At 43.8% G+C, this 20,507-nt stretch overlaps 1 protein-coding gene across 2 annotated transcripts in view; it reads left to right on the forward strand.

The window, feature by feature from the left end:
- Window positions 1-20,507, forward strand: part of IGF1R (insulin-like growth factor 1 receptor) — a 284,737-nt gene that overhangs the window by 225,606 nt on the left and 38,624 nt on the right. For both annotated transcript variants that reach the window (XM_008578554.1, XM_008578546.1), the window contains exons 5-10: window positions 2,198-2,342; window positions 9,497-9,711; window positions 11,629-11,755; window positions 13,329-13,567; window positions 15,035-15,202; window positions 15,408-15,612. In XM_008578554.1, coding sequence (XP_008576776.1) covers window positions 2,198-2,342; window positions 9,497-9,711; window positions 11,629-11,755; window positions 13,329-13,567; window positions 15,035-15,202; window positions 15,408-15,612 — 1,099 coding nt within the window. The remainder of the gene's footprint in view (window positions 1-2,197; window positions 2,343-9,496; window positions 9,712-11,628; window positions 11,756-13,328; window positions 13,568-15,034; window positions 15,203-15,407; window positions 15,613-20,507) is intronic.

A 20,507-nucleotide genomic window follows, 5' to 3' on the forward strand; every position in this document is an offset into this window, starting at 1 on the left:
GGTTTTCTTTTGTTGATGCTTTTTGTGCCTCTGTCCCTGAGTCACAACTAAAATAATGGCTTAGAAAAACAACGTGGTGCGTAAGTCTCATGCATGACGTCTTTCTTTTGAGTTTCCCTCTGAGATAAAAAACAGATTGAAAGGCAATCTGTTTTTTAGCCATTGGCACAACATCTTTCCCTGTAAAGAGGGTCATCCCTCCTCTTTCTGTTACTCACATCTTGCGCAGGAGAGGCAAGTCTTGACACACAAACCCCAGAAGAGATTGTTGGATCAGAGATATGATTCAGCAGATTGCAGCTGTAGCCAAATCCACACATCTTTAGATGCAAAGAATTTTGGTTACTTGGTTATATTGAAGAGATTGAGCAAAGGGAAGGGTTTAATCATGTTAAAATTGTATTAAGTCCAAAAGAGTGGTAGATCTCCAAATTTATTTCTGAGAGCCAAAAAGATACAAGTGTGTGTCATCATGTTCATAAAGCTTTGGTCTTACCCCTGTAGAATCACCTTTGTTTGCAGTAGATGGCATTCGTGGTAACTTGCTTCTAAATTGCATATGTGCAAAGCGTTTCGCATTGACTTATTCTGTGATCTTTTCACCTCTGATTTTTAATTGGCAAGGGCCTCTAGTAATGGTGCCTTAAGTTCTCTACAACTGGGACCACTTGGTCAAGGTCCTGATAGTTTTATAAACTAAATAAATATACTAAGAAAACCTTGGAGTTGAAAGGAATTTTTTTTTCCTTTTGTAAATCATTTTGTGAAGAATTTTTTTAAGTTTGAGGGGGAAAATGACTAATGTATTTATTCTGTGAATTTATTTTTCCTTAATATTTGCTAAATGATTGAAATGTATTCTTATGGTTTAGAGATGGCAGAAATGAGTTTTTGCTTCGTTCTTTTGAATTTTTTGATAGCCCTTTTTTTTCACGAGATACCCCGTACCCCTCCACAGTGGAGATAATTCTGTTCCCCACAGACAGAACTTTCTTACCCTCATGGTACTTCTCAAGTTTTATTCTTTTTGCTCTTACTGCATTTCTTCATTTACTCATCCCTAGAAGATACCTTTTAAGTACCTAAACTGTCTTTTTTTAAAAATTTTTTCCTATCTTGAAGATAAAAATTTAATACATGAAGAAGTTATGATTGGAGAAGCAATTGGTAATATTCATACATGATGGTAAAATATGTCCTCCAGTTTATATCCAGTGCAGGGAATGGGTTGGATTTAGGGTGATAGGACATCTCATTGGAAAGGAGATTTCCCAGCCTTGCTCCGCATTTAAATTCAGGATATCTTCCTTAAACCATCAACTGTAAGAAACCTTATCCTTCAGGAAAGTACCCTTATTTTTTTATTTTTATCAATTCAAAGCAAAATAGAACCTTTTATTAAATAAGTCTTCATAAATCATACCCAGTAAAATCCCATTAATTGAACCACACCCAATTCATTATAGTCTTTATTATAATTTTTGCCAAAGCAGAACTGAAGTTTACGTTTCTTATTTACCATGAGAAAAAAGGTAGGCTAAACAAGATGAAAGGAAACCCATCATTTATATATCGTATTGTTTTTACATCTGTATTAGCAACTGCTTTTCCAGCTATTTTCTAATTATGAAAGTATTACGTGAGCGTTATAGAAAACTTAGAAGTGCAGAAGTGAATTTTTTAAAAATCAAGTGCAGATAGCCATTGTTAATGTTTTGGAATACCGTATTATCATCCAGTCTTAGTAAGAACGGATCTTTAAATATAGATCCCTGTATCTTAGGAACTAGAAACGCAGCAAAGGCAGTTCTTAATGAGACCGAGAAAATGTTGTTTATTTAATAGTTGTGCCCTTGCGCAGTGGAGGCAGGACTGTTGACAGAGCATATTAAAAGACGTTCCCCAGATCTGTCAGCCTTAGCTAATTGGCAGTCTGGTATTTATGATTTTACATTCTGTTAATCAGCTTGGGAGCTGCAGTACCTAGCCTCCCAGAAACTTGCCTTCCCCTGCCTCGGAGGCCTCATCCTGGGGGCGGTTGTCGAAAGTCAAGGCTAGGGAAGTGTGTTTTTGCCAGGGCCTGAGCATCTTGGTGAGCACCTACCATTGAATTGTTCTCTACATGTTTGTAAGAATCTGAGTATGTCACCCTTACACCAAGTGAGCACTTAAGTGACACAGCCCCCTTTTACCGTAGATAACATTGCCTCGGAACTGGAGAACTTCATGGGACTTATTGAGGTGGTGACGGGCTACGTGAAGATCCGCCATTCCCACGCCTTGGTTTCCTTGTCCTTCCTAAAAAACCTTCGCCAGATCTTAGGAGAGGAGCAACTGGAAGGGTGAGTGCTCCAACTTCCATGAGCTGACATCCTCCTATTACAAAATAAGTAGAGTTTTACAAGAGCAGTACTTACGAAGGTAAGAGCCCTTCCTATTAAACAGAAGAAAGGGAGAAGCCACAGTATTGCCCAGGTTGCCTGGGTGATGGCCTGTCTCCCTGATAGGATCTTGTATAGAGTCATGATTCTCCATCCTTAGGACACTGTTGTTTTGGAAAACAAGAGATGTTTTCATTCTTACTGGGTTGTGACTCATCAGTCAAGGGTTACGTGTCTGATGGTGGCCAGTGAGGCAGCAGACAGGGATGCCCTTGGGAGCTCTTTCTTCCAGGAGTGACAACAGTCAGTCTAAAGTGCTTACCTTCCAGTGAAACCATCATTTATGTAAAATCTATCCCATCTTTTAAAATACGGACTGTTCATTTTGTTATAAAGAGATCCCGATTCACAAAATTGTTTTTATTGATTGGTTTATAGGATTTGCACTGTAGATCGAATTTTTGCCTTCACAGAGATGTGCTGTGTGATAGGGGTTTTAAAATGAGCATGAGCTTTTCATTGGGGGATACACACTGGTGCTCGTTGCGTACACAGTTTCATACCAGCCGCTAGCGTGTGTGCACCTTTGCATATGAAGTTTTCACATTCCTCCTTTTGAAATATAGTTCTTGCCTGGCTTTAAGCTAATGCTTTGAAAGTAAAGGAGTCATCAATTAAGGAGTGAATTCCTTCCAAAGAGAATTTGGGAAAATAATTTAGGAAAAAAAGAGGTGGGAAGGTCATGGGAAAGGTTATCCTTGCTGATTTATCTGCCCAAACTGGATAAAGTTACCGCATAAGGGTTTCTTTACAACCTCCCTGTTTTTCTCAGACTAACTCTTGCTCAGTCTTAAATTCTTAAAATTCCATCATCTGATATAGCTAAAGAGAGAGGGCAGCTCTTCATTCCATCCTTGAAAAGCACACTGTCCTCCACACTGGGAACACTGATTCTTTAGAAAAACTTCTTTCACATTGCGAATGCAAGGGAGCTGCCTCTGTGCCCTAGCCCAGAGTGTCCCAGGAACTTATGTGGCAAGGTGGAGCCCTGCCAATTTGAGGTGATGGTTATTGTTTGCTGTATTAAATTTTAAAATGGGGTTTGGCTCCCCATACCAGGCAAGCTGCAAAACAAAAACAAAAATCAACAAATTTTAAAATGAATTATAGCTCAGGTGTTTTTTGGTTTCTGATGTTTTTTTCCTACTAGATTTGTGTTTCTGGAATTCCTGGTGTTGGTAAACACTTTTTCTTTGGATTGGTAACTGTCAAATTTTCCTGCTGCTTAAGAATACACTTTTTTTTCTTTTTTCAAACTGAGAAAGTGATAGACATAAAAGCGAAAGCTAGAAGAGCTTAACTTTTATTAGGAATTATTGCATGTTATCTTTTCATTGTGTGTCAACTAAAAGTATATTCACTTCAATGTAGCTGAAAATTAAAACCTGATTTTTATTTGCAAAAGTATTGATGATGTGTTTCTCATTATCTGAAACTTGTATAAAACCTTAAGTATCAGTGGGGTCTTTTTAAGGATGCTCACATGTTTGTGAGGCTTCCCAGGTAAGCTCCGGGCCCCTGCCTTTCTGTTAGCATTTCAGATGGGAGGGGAGGGCAAGTGGGTCAGGGGTTTTCCCATCCTGCTGCTGCTCAGTAGCCCATGTAGCCCTGAAGATGCTGGCTTTCCACCCTTTTATTCCTGCGTGCTCCTCCTCGGTTGTCTCTTTAGCTCTCTCCTGCTTGTGATGAACTCTCTAAGAGCTCTGTTTGTTTCGGGTATGACCAGTAGCAACAGCTCAACTCTTTATTTCTCCTCCTTAGGCTTTAGAGGCAGAGTTAGGTCCAGCCCGTTCACCTGCTGCTCTCACAAGAAAGGAAGAGTCAGAGGGAGGAAGAAAAGAAAGGAATATGATAAACAGATATATGTCAACAGTGCAAAGCAGAACTTGCAGAGTGCTACAAGGGAAAGAAAGGAATGTGTCCTGGGCATGAAAAAGAGTCAGATATCTGATTGAGAGGATCAGACAGGCTTCTGAGAAGAGGTGGCATTTGAGAAGGGCCTTGAAGGGTTTCCAGAAACACTCAGAAAGCAGAGAGTAAAGAAAGGCAATTTAGGGAAAGGTGGCAGGAACAAAGGCAGCGCATGTTGGGGCATCCTGGGCCTGTTTGGCAAATCATACTAGAGAAGTAGGTGGTACTAGAATTACATCAGATGTTTTGTACCTAGGTGTAGAGGTTATAATTTAGGTAGGCCATATAACATATTCAAGGCTTTTGAGTAGAGTAATGTTAACAGGGATGTCTGAAATTTTAATTTCAGTGTGCTGTTGGTTTAAGCCAAGATAACTTTTGTCCCAGTGTTTCCCAAAGTTTGCTGCACTAGAATCACATGGGTGGGAGGCTTTTAAGAAATCCTGATGCCCAAGTTGCACCCCATTCCAATTCAATGAGAATGCTTGGGGAGGATTCAGGCATTAGTGCTTTTCTAGAGATTCCTAGGTATTTTCATTATGCAGCAAAGATTGGAAACCACTGCTTTATCCTTTTATTTCTTCTCATACGCATATCCCCAAGTCACTTTAATGTTTTTTCCCTAAATATTTTCTGGTCACACTGCTGCTTTAAGATACTATTTTTTTTTGAACCTCTCTTATTGCCAATGAGAACATAAGTGTTTCTGTTTGCTTCAATAGGAGGAAAGTTCTGTAGCCTTTTGTTTAGATGGAGAGCAGAATAAGTCAAAGTACAGGATCCTTCAAATCTGATGCCCTGGACTTTCCAACATGTCACTGAGATCCCTCTCCAAAAGTCTCCTGAGAGTCCAGAACAGGAAATTCAAGCATTTTACCTAGAGTAGAGCTCTTTAGTCCTCACTCAGAACCTAACTTTTATATCACACTCAGTGTAAGCTGATTTTGTAATCTGATTTGCAGGCTGTTGACATATAAACAGAATCATATCAGAACAGAAAGCAGGGTTGTCACTCACTGAAGAACAGAGCCCAGGCAGTATCAGGTAGCTGTCAGTTTCTTCAGAAGAGCTCTGACAGCCAGAAGGACATCCCTTGCTCTGTATAGTGTAATAAGTTTCTAGAGTAATAACCTTACACATTAAGAAAATTAAGGGTCTGCTGTTCACAAAGGAAATGGATTTTGTAATGCACGTTTACAAGATTACTATAAAATGACTAACTTTTAAGCCCTTGAGAAAGAGAGAGATTATCCTCTCATCTGAAAAATTCCTTTATTTGGGCAATCTTATTTTTCTGATAGCATTAGATAACTAAGGAGTTAACATTTCAAATTCTTTGGTGCTACCAAGTATTGTTGCCCTGAAAAGAATAAAAATAGGTGTAGGTGGTAGGTTATAAGAATTGCAGTTCTTGGGTGCATTTAGCACCTCTATGCTCATGTCCCCACCGTTTGACTTTGTAACACACAGTGCTTCATGCTACCCTCTTGCAGCTCTAAGACCAGGCTGAAACATGGCTTCACTTTAATACTTCCCTGGGACTTTAAAAAAATATACACTCAACCATGTGACCCAGCAATTCCAGGATCTATCCAGTATCTACTCAAGAGAAATGAGAGCATGTCCATGCAAGACTTGTATTTGAATGCTCATAGCAGTATTATTTATAATACCTCTCCCCCCAAGATAAAAGCCTGGTGAAATGATCCAAATGTTCATCAACAGACGAATGGATAAACAAAATGTTACACAATGGAATACTACTTAGCAATAAAAAGGAATACATGTCAAACATGGGTGATCCTTAAAAATATTAGTTAAGTGGGGGAAAAGAAAGCCAAACACAAAAGGCTACATATTATGTGATTCTATTAATATGTAATTTCTAGAGAGAGCAAACCTATAGAGACAGAAAGCAGATCAGTGATAGCTGGGGGTGGGAGTGAAGATTGACCACAAAACAGGAATGAAGGAACTTTTAGGTGATGGAAATGTACTGAAACTGGGTAAAGGTGATGGTTGACATACCGAAGCCCATGGAACCGCACACTTATGATGGGTGAATTTTTTGGTAGGTAAATTATACTTCCGTAAAGCTATTTAAAAAAAAAAAAAACCCTCAGAAAACAAAGAGGAAATGTTTTCTTAGTATCTGGGTGAAGCCTGTTTCCACGTGGTTATACATTCTCACCCTTGCTGAGTGAGCCCCCAAGGTTGGTGTAAATGTTGGATTTGTGGGAGATTTGGACGTGGTATAAACCAGCCGGTTTGCAGATGGGATGAAGGGAGTGTCTGTGAAAAGACCAACTCCTGTACCAGTTGCAGATTGCTCGGTTGCTGACAACAGCGTCAGTGTGTTGGGTTCTGATGCCCCCTAGAGACAGCCCTAAAAAGGCAGCAGCTTCTCCTCTAAGAAAGCTGCAGAGATTGGTTGCACATTTGCGCATTTTTTTCCAATATGTCAGCAAGGGCTGAAAAGTGGGAATGTCCCTTCCTATCTCCGTAGTCTGGAGACCTTGGGCTCAGCCCTATTTGTCAAGGCACAGGACTTTCCTGTACTCTGAGACTTTGTTCTAGGGACTTTGACACTTCAGAGAGCAAAACAGGTCATCCCCATACCTTTGTGAGGTGATTCAAAGCTCACAATATCCTTTTATATTTAGCTCATCTGATTCTTCCAGCTGGCTTCACGGCCAGAAGAGAGGGGAAGACACCTCCATCTGTAGCTGAGAAACTCCAGCCTGGGAGAAGCTGAATAAATGCTTTGCCCAGAGCTGTTACTTAGTAAGTGTGGAATTGAGGCTCAGACCTGATCTTTGGACTCCCAAATGGAATGCTGTAAACCCTGTACCTGGGGCTGTCTTCTATCACTCAAATCCCCAGTAATTGCTCCCCACCCTTCCTGCCTTGGGGCAGGTAGCCACAAATAAAAGAGGTAAATGTGTGTTATGGGCTGGGCATTTAGAATATGGACACAGGTAACATACAGATGCCCTCAAGAAGATAACCAGCCATTCCCAAGCTGCTCTAGTTGGTTTACATATTGGCAGATGGGCCAATCCAAGTATAGAAGCAAACATTTTTTGTAACATTGAGAATGCTGACAGTCAGGATACCAGTATCAATAAAACCTGGGCATCATGGAGCCTGTGGGTGCTTAATAAAAATACACAAATCACTTAATTTTTAAAAATATTCTTCAAATGTAGAGGCAGTGAGCTTAGCAACAATTAGAAAACCACTTTTACTGAGTAATTTCCTTTAGTAGCCATTTCCTTTAGGAAACAATGAAAAGTTAAGTGTGCATATTTTGAAGATTTGCACGCAGGTCTCTGCCTTCTGCCATCTCTTAATTCTCATCTAATCATGGAAGGGATTTGTGGGGAGCTGGGTCCAAGCTTGGGGTGGGAGAAAGAAGAGCAGTGTTGACAGGCAGCTCATGAATGGCTTAATTATTATTTTGACGAGGGTTTTATTTTTATTTTTCTTCAGCTTCCAAGGCTCCATAATACTTGGGTTTTATTGATGTTATGATGTCTTAATGTTATAAAAAATGTTTGTGTTTACAGTACAAAGATAATCCTGCTTTTCAAAGTGATTAATCAAATACACAGAATTTCAGCGTACCTGCCATTCATTTGTCAGATTCCTGATTTATAATTCGTGCTTCCTCCTCTGGGGAGAAGAAGGTTTTGTTCAGGAGGTATTTTCAGTGTGGTTTATTCCCTGGTAGTGAAATTAGTTTACAAAAAGAGGCCTCATCCTGGATTGAGATGGAAGTTGACCTGATAAATTGGCTCTTATTCCCAGCCTGCAGGTTTTTTTCACCAAGGAGATTTTGTCCCATGAAGCTAACCTGGCCATGTCCCAGTATTCCCCCCCACCCCCCACTCCCCAACACACTGCCTTATGTTGCATATACTGCATCTGGGATCATTTGGACAATGTTTTATGTTCCTTTTCCAGGATATATATGTGTTAGGGAGTGAGCTGTCACTGAAGGGAAAGGATTGTTGATTTGCAAGTTTTTGCCACTGATTTGGTGGCCACTAATGTGTCCAGAGGCCTAAAGATGGGTTTGTGAGAAGCCTGGCTTGGTTTCAGAGGTGCTGTCTTTGGACTTTCAGTTTACTGAATACCTGTGTGGCAGGACTCCCACCCCCCACTCCCTAAGCACATGTGTGGACAGAGGGCCCAGTGCTGGGGAGGTCTTAGGCTTCAGGCTGGCAGGGCAGATTTCAGCTCAGCTCTGCGAGTTCTACTGGGCATTCAAACTCTTCCAGACAGTGGGGAGCTTAGATGTCTGGTTTGGTGGGCTTTGGACCCCAGCACCCCACTGGAACTAACTCTATTAGACCAGCAGTTCTCCTGCTGTGGTCCTGGTCCCACAGCAGCGTCAGCACCACTTGGCAGTTGTGGAAAATGCATATTCTTGGCCCAGCACTCTGCAAACATGTTCTGTGCATACCGAACTTGAAGAACTGCTGTGTCAGACACTGAGTCCTGTTGCCTGGATGAGAGGCTGGGAGGACTGCTCATCAGAGGCCATTTTTCCTCCTCCACACCTCCTGCAGTGACTAGAGCTGGAGCTTCTCAGGGTGAAAGATGAGTCTGGAGGAGGGAGAAGGCTCAGGGCTGGTCCACCCTGGGTCTGTGTCCCTGTCCCATGCTGTTTCCTATCCCATCAGTCACTGCTGATTGGGCACGGGTAGGATTTCCTCCCAAGGATAATGGGAGACTTTGCAGCAAGTATGTAAGCTGTTCCAGTTGTGTGGCAGAGCATATCTGTTCTCCCATGGATGGATTTCAAGCCTATTGTATATCCTTGGCTCTGAGAAAAATAACCAAAGGCATTTCTAGGGAATGATGTGAGTAACATCCTGTGGTGTGGGGAGCATTATTTGTTGGTAATAGAGGTCATAAAATTAATTAGTATTGCATCAATTTCAATGTTTTCCTTGAATCACATTGTTGCCTTTGATAACAGTGACTATCCTTATATAGCATAATAAGTAAATCTCTTACTGGCTAAGGAAATGTATTATGGAACCATGTTGCAAAGAAGACCTGTGCTGGGTGGCCAGCATGCCAGAGGTGGACTGTGGACAAGGGCAGGTGTACTAATGTGTTTTCTGTGCTTCTAGGAATTATTCCTTCTATGTCCTTGACAACCAGAACTTGCAGCAGCTGTGGGACTGGGACCACCACAACCTGACCATCAAAGCTGGGAAAATGTACTTTGCTTTCAATCCCAAATTGTGTGTTTCCGAAATTTACCGCATGGAGGAAGTGACGGGGACTAAAGGGCGCCAGAGCAAAGGGGACATCAACACCAGGAATAATGGAGAAAGAGCCTCCTGTGAGTGACACTTTCAACCCATGTGGACCCAGCAGTCACTAGCCCACCTGAACTAGCACTTTGCTCCTGCATATGTCTTCAAGGTCAACAGTGGGCAGATCTATGATATATTCGGGAACATCTGTGTGAGTGTGTTAAACACTTAGAAAGAGGAGTTACAGAATGCACAGAGTTAAATGACTTTTTAAACATAGGCACACAGATTGCTTTTCAAAGAGCCAGTTCGCTGCAGCCCATGAGTTCACAAGCTCCACCCTCACCCTCCCACAGAATGGAGGTGGGAGGGGCGCAGCTACGAGCTAGGCCCCTGGTTCCCTGTCCCCCATGCTTAGCCCCCTCTTTTTCCCCACCACAACGTGAGAAAGATGGAGTGAGCCTGCATCCCTGAGATGATTTGCTTTTTAAATTTAGAACAGTAGAATTATAACCTTGCACTAGTTATCCAGCTTTTACTTAAAGTTCTCATGTCAGAGCTGTAACAGTGCACTTCTCCTTTTTTTTTTTTTTGTCTTTTTTCGTGTCCGGCAACGGATCGCAACCCTCAGTGTCGCGCCCGTACCGGGACCGGCAGCGGGATCGCAAACCTTGGTGCTGCGCCCGCACCTCGCTCAGCCAGTGAGCGGGAACCGGTCTGTATGTGGGATCCGAACCCTCGGCGGGAGCGCCTCTGCGCTCCCAAGCGGCGCACTGTAGCAGTGCACCACCGGGCCGGCCCAACAGTGCACTTCTCTATCCCCACATAGAAAACAACTTTTGAAAATGTTGTGACTCTGTTTGGCTGGATGTGGTTATAAAAGTAAATTCTCTCTTCACCTTTGGCTTTTAATAAGGGAAGGGTATTAGAAAAAAAAGTCATTTATACTCACATAGTCGAGGTGGTTTTGTGCTCACGTATGCACACAAAGACACACAGGGAGGCAAGTCTGTGAAATGATTAGCATTTAGCTTTGGCTTCTTTTACTGGTGTCCAGATTTACCGGTAGATGCTCAGATTGCTCTGGAGGAGTTTTAGAGGAAGAGACCCACCCTGGAGCAGGAGAGTGCATTATGGCCAGCACCTTCTCCCACCCCCTGCCTGCCTTGCTGCCCTTCAGACCGTAGCAAAAGCAGATGTATCAGAGCTTTTTTAAAGTATGTTTCTCCTTAGGGTCAGCCAGCCTGAACTGTCAGGTCATGACTACGGGAGCTGTTTATTTTCCTGTTAAAACAAGTCATGGTTTTCTCTCTAAATAACATTTCAGCAGGAACTACAACGTTTTCCTGATCTCAGTCAAGTATACTTTTCCCAAAAGACTTCTTAGTTTTTTCTGCTTTCAGTCTCTCTGCTGCATCTCCTGAGTGTGCAGAGGGATTCAGGCAAATACAGCGGGGGAAGTACAATGTGTCAGACAGCTTCAGGTGTCCACGAGGGTAGGCAGTCATCAGTCCTTCCCTGGTTGTCATCATAGTTTGAATCTGGTCCAGAGAACAAGATGGGGCTGAGGGCAGCTTGCCTGTCCTACCTCGCCAGCCACAGCTTCCCTCCTGTGGAGCACAGAGGGCATGGCTGAGATTGTTCTCGTCTGGACCTAATCTAGTCCCTGTTGTTTGTAAGCATTATCTGGAGGCCTCAAAGGAGTTCCTGTGTCCTTCCACTTAGATACCAAGTTTAGACTAAGAAAACACAGGTTCATGTTCAAATCCCTGGGCAAGTAGCCAGTGCAACTGACTGAACTAAAACAAGGGAATGAACCCCTTGGAGCACCACACAGTGAAATGTGTGGGTTCTTGGTGGAAAATAAGAAAGCTAACTCGGAAGTCCAAAAGGAGACTTAGCATGGACAGCCAGCTTCGGGGAGGAGGGAAATCATGCCAAGACAGGTGCTTTTCAGAGACATGTGGATCTCTGTCACTCATGGATGTTCCTCTGTGCCCCAGGTGAAAGTGACGTCCTGCACTTCACCTCCACCACCACGTGGAAGAATCGCATTATCATAACCTGGCACCGATACCGGCCCCCTGACTACAGGGATCTCATCAGCTTCACCGTTTACTACAAGGAAGCGTGAGTTTCTGCATTAAGTGGTGTCGTTCTGTTGACAGGGCTGTGAATGGGCAAGGCCAGTCTGTTGGTCATTGTGTGTGTCAGATGAATTCAGGGAGCCAACAGAGTTCCCAGGGAGAGCCATGCTGAGCATCCCTGCTTCATCCTCACATGACGTCCATCACAGCCAGGGACAGCCACAAATGGGAAAGTGTTAGCTTTTGAAGCCTTTCATTCTGTAGTGGGTAATTAGAGATGTTTGAACAAAATAAGCCTAAATGAGGAGAGGATTAGATCAGTCCAAACTATCAAAAACTGTGATTGGACACTTGGTAGAAACACTGTTTCAACCTTCGTGCGCACTAGCCCTAGTCCAGGAATTCCCTGGAGGATACATGGCTTTCTTGGGTGACCCTGGACTAATGCATCATCTCATTCCCATCACTCTACCCAGGGAGCCATCCCAAGGTGTGGCTCTCTGCTCTAGGTCATGAACCCTCCAGACAAGGTAAAGAGAATGCAGAGAGGCCAACCTTCATGTCTCCAACCTTCTGACTTCTCTCAAAGTCTCCTGGGAGCTTTCTTGTGCCAGCAAATGACGTTCACCTGCCTACGCAGCCATGAATTAATCTTTCAGACTATAGCCCTTGTGGGTCTCCTTCTTCCTTCCTTTGCCTCCTGTATCCAGGTGGTTCCCTCAGTCCATGTGTCATTTCCCTTACCCAGGTCCCATGTTAATTCCATAGGTCTCTTTCCCAGGTGCTTGGCTTCCCCAGAGCAGGAACCACACGCATCAGTGGCAGCAACTGGTACCCTTTCTCCCAGCCAGGGTCCTGGGAATGTTTGTAGCCAATGAGAAACGGGAAGCTCAAGATTACTAGGCGTTTGGTGTTTGCATATATGGGAGTCCCTAGTGATCCGCCATCAGGACAGCAGGCAGAGTTATATTAATGTTTGTTTCAGAAGCCAGTGGCCAGCGGCTGTCCAGCCCTTTCATCTGATAAGTATAGAATCCCTACCCAACCATGCCTCTGTGCAAAAAGCTATACTCTTCAATTGTCCTGTCAATACTTTGGCAATGTCTGCTGCTGATTTCACTGAGCAGTTGATGCTAGTTTCTGTAATAATCTGAAAACTAAATATTTTAATATTATAAGATAATTAAGCTTCAGAATTGTTTGTGAGCAATTTATATCTTAGAACTTCTGTTTTTCTGTAGGAAAGTCATTTTTCTTTGAGTTATTTTTTTAAATCAATATCTGATATTTGTATTAAATGACTGCTTGTTTTAACTTAATCGTAAAAAAAAAATGCAGTCAAAAGAGAGAAAAATAGCATCTGCATATATTCTTAATGAACAGCATTTTGAATCCCAGTAAGTATAGAACTGAGTCTTCTGAGGCAGAGTATTCAATTGTGTAGTGCATAACTGGTGAAACCCAGAGTTCAATTGCTTAATTTTATTCTTCTGCAAAAATCTAATTGCTTATTTGTTTTATTTAGAATTCCCTTTATAGAAAATGTGACATGCTAGGCCCCTGGGGCAAGTATTTGAGAACTTTGATGTCAGAGCCCTAAAACTTTTGTCTTTCAGACCCTTTAAAAATGTCACAGAGTATGATGGACAGGATGCCTGTGGCTCCAACAGCTGGAACATGGTGGATGTGGACCTCCCTTCCAACAAGGATATAGAACCTGGCATTCTCCTGCACGGGCTGAAGCCCTGGACTCAGTATGCCATTTACGTCAAGGCTGTGACCCTCACTATGGTGGAGAACGACCATATCCATGGGGCCAAGAGTGAAATCTTGTACATTCGCACCAATGCTTCAGGTATCCATGCACCAGACAAGCCCCCAACACCCCCTGCCTCTTCATGAACTTGCTGTACTTGCTTATATGAGGTGTAGTTGTAGGGCTGGCAGTGAGATATGCCTGTTGTCTTTCTCGTCAATACATAATACTGTATTGTGTTCTTTTGCCTACTTGTAACACTTTAAGCATTTCTGTGCCATTTCTAGACTGGGAACCATCTTCCGTCATATCTCTGTGGCCTGTGCTGATGAGCCCAGGTCCTCCTGGGTGGTGGGTTGGTTTCCTTGGAAGGACTCTGTGCTACAGAGAATAACGTGGCCCTCTGCATCTGCTTTTTTGTGACACCTGTCACTGAAATATCTAGGAATAAGCTGTTTGTTTTTGAAATGCTTATTTTTGGAAACCCTAAAGTGGCCGAGCATCAAGTGGTTATATTTTCTCTGGGAAAGCTACCATTTATCATAACTTTTTCCCAAAGTATCACCCTTAGAGATGTTCAGAACCTTCTCTGTGTGTATCACATACACTAAGGCACCCTCAAACTATTCACCACTTTCAAATTTTAAAAATGGCTTGGGTGAACATGTTGCTTAAGTGACATACAGTGAAGGTATGTCTTGTACTTTGGAAAAACTGTCAAAATTGGTGCTTTTTTGTGAACCCAGTGAGAAGAAGATTTCAGTGGTCCTGAGATGCATTTGCCCTTTATACCCAAGTCAGCTATGGGCTTGAGGGTCAGTAGTAAGTAAAGCTTGATCAAATTATTATGACTTGTCTTTAAGTCAATATTCGTTTTGCTTGTAATAGAGCACCTTGCTTGAAATCAGGACTTATGTGTATTGGCATTTTTAGACAGCTTTTCAGAGTCAGGTCTCAGTCGTTGCACTGGAGCATGGTTGTAGAACTGGTGGACTTCGTGCTCCGTGCATTGCCATTTCCTCCGATCCCTCTTGTACACGTGTATGCACACACGCACTCTCACACTCTCACACACACACATGATCTACAGCCTCTTTGCTACTTCCCCCTTTCATTTTGGCTTCTTGCCATTTTAATCGGAGATTGAGCATCTGTTGTGAAACTCAAATCAGTCAATTTTATTATTTATTAAAGCTGCTAGAGTTAAATGCTTTGGAGAATGGCAGTTGGAATAAATGAGAAAAATCAGGTGTTTGAATTAGCTGCAGATTTTATGTCGTCTCTTCTAACCCTGGTTGTGCCCCCACAGCCTTTTTCCATTTGCAACTCAGTCATGTTTGTTCTCACAGAGATTAGCTGGGAATAAATATTATAAAAGGAAATGCTGGCATTTAAATTAATACTATTTCAAAACAGGGTTCAGTTCTCACTTTATGTCTCATTGTTCATTGCTATTTTCTTATCCAGGTCAAGCTTGCAGCTTCCTGCTGGTTTGTGTTGAGAATCTGATAGCCTGGATCTTAGGTTTGTTCCATTTTCCGAAATGGGCTTTGTTCCCCTTTCCAGTTCCTTCCATTCCCCTGGACGTTCTTTCTGCGTCAAACTCCTCTTCTCAGTTAATTGTGAAGTGGAACCCCCCCTCTCTGCCCAACGGTAACCTGAGCTATTACATCGTGAGATGGCAGCAGCAGCCTCAGGATGGCTACCTTTACCGGCACAATTACTGCTCTAAAGGTAAGGGTGCAGGCAGCTGCCTGGGTGAAGGTGCACCATTCATTCCTGTTGTGTGAACGGATCCATGCCCTGAGATTACATGTCAGGGCCTTTTGTTGGAAACCAGCTACCTTCTTGACTAAAGGTGCTCACAGCTGTTACTCACAAGCATGTACAAGTTGGCTTTCATTCCCACTCTCATTTTGGCTTCTCTTTTTCCGAGAAGACAAAATCCCCATCAGGAAGTACGCTGATGGCACCATTGACATCGAAGAGGTGACAGAGAATCCCAAGACTGAAGTGTGTGGTGGAGAGAAAGGGCCTTGTTGCGCTTGCCCCAAAACCGAAGCCGAGAAGCAGGCGGAGAAAGAGGAGGCTGAGTACCGCAAAGTCTTCGAGAATTTCCTGCACAACTCCATCTTCGTGCCCAGGTACCAGTAGCATTTGAAAATGTCTCTGGGCTGGTGCTGCTCAGTTAGGCTCTGTTGCTTTTCTCACCACTGGGTAGTTTGTAGGTCAACGGCTATAGGGCATGACACAGCAGCCATTGAGAGGGAGTAATAAGAGATGATCCAGTGGTGTTCCTGTGGAAGCCAGCCAGCCCTGCAGGGAAGGGGGACAGGGCTTATATTGTGGGGGCTGCCGGTGTGATGTGTGCTGCTGTCCCCGGCTGCACAACCTCCTGAAGAGAGCAGAGGGTCTCCCATCACACAGATGGGGAGATGAAGCTCAGGGAGTTGAAATCACCTGCCCGCACTCATGCAGACCAATGAGAGGAAAGGCCAGGATTGGGGCCCATCCCTTCCCTCCCCACTTCTGCCTCTTGCAGCCTGGCAGAGGAGGAGTGAAGTGAGAGGGGAAACATCTACAAGGAGATTAGGGGAGCATTGTAGAAGACAGCTTTTCAAAGTGAGCCATCCCATGCCTCAAAGATTCTGTCCACTCCTGTGCATCAGCCTCAGTTTCTGCTAAGTGAGCAAAAGTGGAGGAAAGTAAGTGCTCATAGCAGCACTATTCATAGTAGCCCAAAGCTGGAAACAACCCAGGTGTCCATCAGCAGGTGAAAGGATAAGAAAATGTGGTATAGCCAGACAGTGGAATAGTATTCAGCCGTAAAGAGGAAGGAAATTGTGATCCATGCTACAATGTGGATGAACTTTGCAAGCTCCATTCCAAGTAAAACAAGGCCAGACACAAAAGGACGAATATTGTATGATTCCATGTATATGAAATATATAGGATAGGCAAATTCCTAGTGACAGAAATTAGATTGGAGTTTACCAGGGGCTTGGAGTGGGGTGGCAAGATGAATGGGGAATTATTCTGTAATGGGTAGAACTTCTGTTTGGGCTGATGAAAATTTTTGGAAATGGATACTGACGATGGTTGCACAACATTGCGTGTGCAGTTAATGCCACTAAATTGTACACTTAAAAATGATTAAAATGGTAAAATTTTGGTATATATGTTTTTATTTTAAAATTTTACTTTACCACCATAAAAAACAGGAAACAAAATAGTTAAAAAAAAAAAAATCGGGGCCGGCCCGGTGGCGCACTGCTACAGTGCGCCGCTTGGGAAGCGCAGTGGCGCTCCCGACGAGGGTTCGGATCCCACATACAGACCGGTTCCCGCTCACTGGCTGAGCGAGGTGTGGGTGCAACACCGAGGGTTGCGATCCCGTTGCCGGTCCCGGTCTGGTACGGGCGCGACACTGAGGGTTGCGATCCGTTGCCGGACACGAAAAAAAAAAGACAAAAAGGAGGGAAAAAAAAAATAGTTAAAAAAAAAAAGAGAGAGAGAGTAGGAAAATTCAGTAGAGTAGCCTGGTAATGTCTGAGAAGGGATATAGAAGCAGAATGGTGGTCCATGGCTCCCTTTTCTTCCTGAAAGATTGTAGTGTGGCATTCAGAAAGAACCTCGGGCCTGCAAACTGGGCCAATGAGCTGGATTCAGACCACAAGCTGCCCATCCCTATCACCGTGGCGCCATAGCTGCCAGCACTCTGCCCGGCACACTCTTCCCCCTGAGAGGCCCCAGAAGCCTGTAGCAGCTGTTCACTCCCTAGCTACTTTGCCCTTAAAAGCTTTCTCAGGTTGTAACAAAAAAAGGTTTTTTAAGTGATTTTTTTTTTTTCTATCAAATGATCTTCCTGATATTTGCAAAATGGTCAAAGATAGCCATCTTGCTTTGAAAAATTCAGTGAAGTAGGAAATAAAGACCTTCTAGAACTGGAGGTACTATTTCCTTTTGAGAATGAACCTCTTCATCGCTTGGTGGCTTTCGTCCCTTCCTTTCCTCTCTTGCAGTTAAAACCACTAGTGCTACAGGGGCCTGAGAGCCCATGTGGGCCCTCCCAACCTGCCCACTGGTAAGTGGTAGATTGTAGGGCTGCTGTTCAAAGGCTGGCTTGTGGTTCAGTATTCACTGCTATTTTCTTGTCCATGATATTGCTGTATCAACGTGTGCAATTCCTAGAATCAGAAAGTTTGAGGACTGCAAAGAGCTCAAAGATGTTTGAACACTGGAACGTAGTAAGGTTTGTTGACCTCTCTAGTATCCTAATTGATTAAGAATTGGTTTGGGACATGGCCCTGCATTCCCACACACCAAGGCTCTTTCTCTTCCTTCTTTCGCTTCTGAGCTATGTCCATTCCACCCAGGCCAGTAGAGAGAGGCTCAGCTAGTGGTAGCTCCTGTTGCCATGGACGAGGATGAGTTTAGACTGTCCCGGTCAGGCTGGGCAGGAAGTTGTCTGTTGATTCTCCTTCCGAGGCTATTGGTTATGTTGAGGTCTTGTCCCACCAACCTGCAGGGGGTTCAGGTTGTGAATGGAGGATTTGGAAAGGTTTTGTGAAAAGGCCCAGTGCTTTCAGCTGTAGTTACAAGACTGTACCCTTTTTTCTCATCAGATGTAAAACACGAGATTAAGTGCTGTGAGGGCAGAGCTGTGGTTGACATATATGTTATTAACGCACAGCATTTGTGGTGGTAGGCTCAAAATAAGTTTCCTCTATGCCAGATTCCACTTGATGAATGGGTTCATCCATCCCTGCAGTCCTCTCTCCTAAGACAAGTCTGACAGTTCTCTCTTTTCGTGGAATGTATAGAGATACCACATTTTATCTGTGGTGAGAGACTACACTTTATGAGAACTTAATGCTTGTTTTTTTTTTTGCCTCCATACAAGTTCTGACGGTTCAGGTAAGGGAGAATCCAGATGACTGAATGACTGAATCCTAAAGGCCAGTTTTCTGTTTTATAACTAAACTGTCTAAAAATGATTTTGACTTCTTTCAATTTATTGTGAGAACAATTTATCTGAGGGTAAAACTACCTAAGTCAGATTTAGTTTGTTATACATTATCTAGCATGTCCCATATGTTTTGAAGTAGAACAGAAGCTAGAGTTTGTAAAGTTGCTTTCCAGAGTCAGTTTTTGGTGGCCTTTCATTGACCATTGTCTTGATTTTTTAAAATCACATAGTTTGTTTTAACTAGCTAAAATGTAGACAGATGTTGGAAAGTAAAGGGTTTTCCAATAGGAGTAGGTTGTATCATAGGGTGGAATAAGGGAAGTTGGTCATAATGCTTGCTATTGGTCACACTATTTGGAAATGTCGCTATTTACAAAGAATTATGTGCAGGCCATTGTGCTTACTTCCATTCCTGATAATGTTCTGTCTTGCCTCCCTCCCATGGTCCCTGACTTAGTGTCAACAGTAACATCTATGCAGTCTTAAAAAGTGTGGTGTTTATTTATAACTAACTAAACTACTGAGTGTACTTAATGGTACAATCCCAGTTAAATGGGGGCAGGCTAGGGAATGGGTTTTGACACAGTATTGTTTTGCAGTAGATCAAACCTAAGCAACTTCCTACTTACAGACAAGTGTGTTGTGTTGGTTTTGAAGGGAAGGCAGGAAATTTGTTGATAATGTGTTGAAAGAGATCTCCGTAGCAGTAAGTGTGGTTTCTTGTGTTCTCGCCTTCCAGGAAGGTTGGTTGGTTGGTTTGCAGGGTGTGAGGATGGGGGATTATCAGCTTCGTTTCTTTACCCTTCCTCCTCCAGTGTTACAAAAGCAAAAAGCAAATGTGCACACCCCTGGCTTTGTGGTTTTCTGCCTGCTATAGTGAACATGTCTGTGTTGGGCACTTTGTGCCTTTGTGGGTGCCTGGTGTGTCACTACACCAAGAAGAAGCATGTTTTCTGCAGGGAAATCCATGGTCCCAGCAGCCTGGGAGCCAGTGGCCCTTCCCTAGCCCCTGCATTCCCCTTCCAGGTTTTGGTGAGGGGACCAGGAGGAAGCCTGCTGAGAGTCAGCAGACCCTTCAAGTGGAGGCCTACTTCCTCGAGAGCTTCCACTCTGCTGTTGCTGCTGCTCTCTCCCTTACGTGGGACTAATGAGCTCCCTATTTGCTGGGCCTCCTCATTTTCTTGGGCAGATGGGATGTGTCCCACCTTCTCCCCACTTTTGCCCATTCGTAAGATGGGGACACCAGCTGATAGCCTCAGCACCCTGTGTCCCACCTCTCTCCGTGTCTGACCTGAGGGTGGCCGTTTCTCCGTCTGGGTGCTTCTGTCACGTTGGTTGTTGTTGCTGGCTCTTGTGAATGTTAGGAGCCTGTTTTTGAGGTTTCTAGTTGAGCCAAAAAGTGTCGGTTCTCCCACTGCCGGAGACCGACAAAGCCGGGCTGGAAGAGACCCCGGACCAGCCGGCGGCAACCTCTTATGGGGCTGAGCGGGATGATGAGTGTCGCAGGCCCGATCCCCTCTGCACTTCGGCCCCAGGGACAAAGAAAGAACACCGAGCCTGGAGAGCGGTCAAAGCCGGAACTCTGTTTATTACAAGGGAACAGAGGCTTATATAGGGAGTGTGGGGTGGGGAAACTATTACCCAATCAGGGGCGGCCACATCGTAGAGGGACGGGTAACGGTAGAGCAGGAAAAAAGTGCCGAGTCACAAAACCCCGGAAGAGGGAGCAGTTAGCTACGTGCGTTTTGGCTTGCATGAAATGGCGGCGGCAAATTCGTGATTTGCTTGCAACATGGCTACCGCCCTGTTTATATCAAAAAACAGAAACTAGATACGGGAAAGTTCCTCATGGTGGAAGTGCACCGTAATGTGGCCCAACAAAAAGGCCATTTTTCCATATCCCACTGGAGCAGCAGTTGGATGGGTTATACCCTCCTGCTCCTTGGCTGCCTCATATGCCCTCGGCAACTTCATGCGTTCCCTTTTGCTTTTCTGTTGTTTCTGTAGCTGTTGTTCCAAGCCCTGCTCCAATCCTTGACAAAAACTCAGCTCCTCTCTTTCGCAGTACTT

Source organism: Galeopterus variegatus, unplaced genomic scaffold (assembly GCF_000696425.1).
Source record: "Galeopterus variegatus unplaced genomic scaffold, G_variegatus-3.0.2 Scaffold75, whole genome shotgun sequence".
Taxonomy (NCBI): domain Eukaryota; kingdom Metazoa; phylum Chordata; class Mammalia; order Dermoptera; family Cynocephalidae; genus Galeopterus; species Galeopterus variegatus.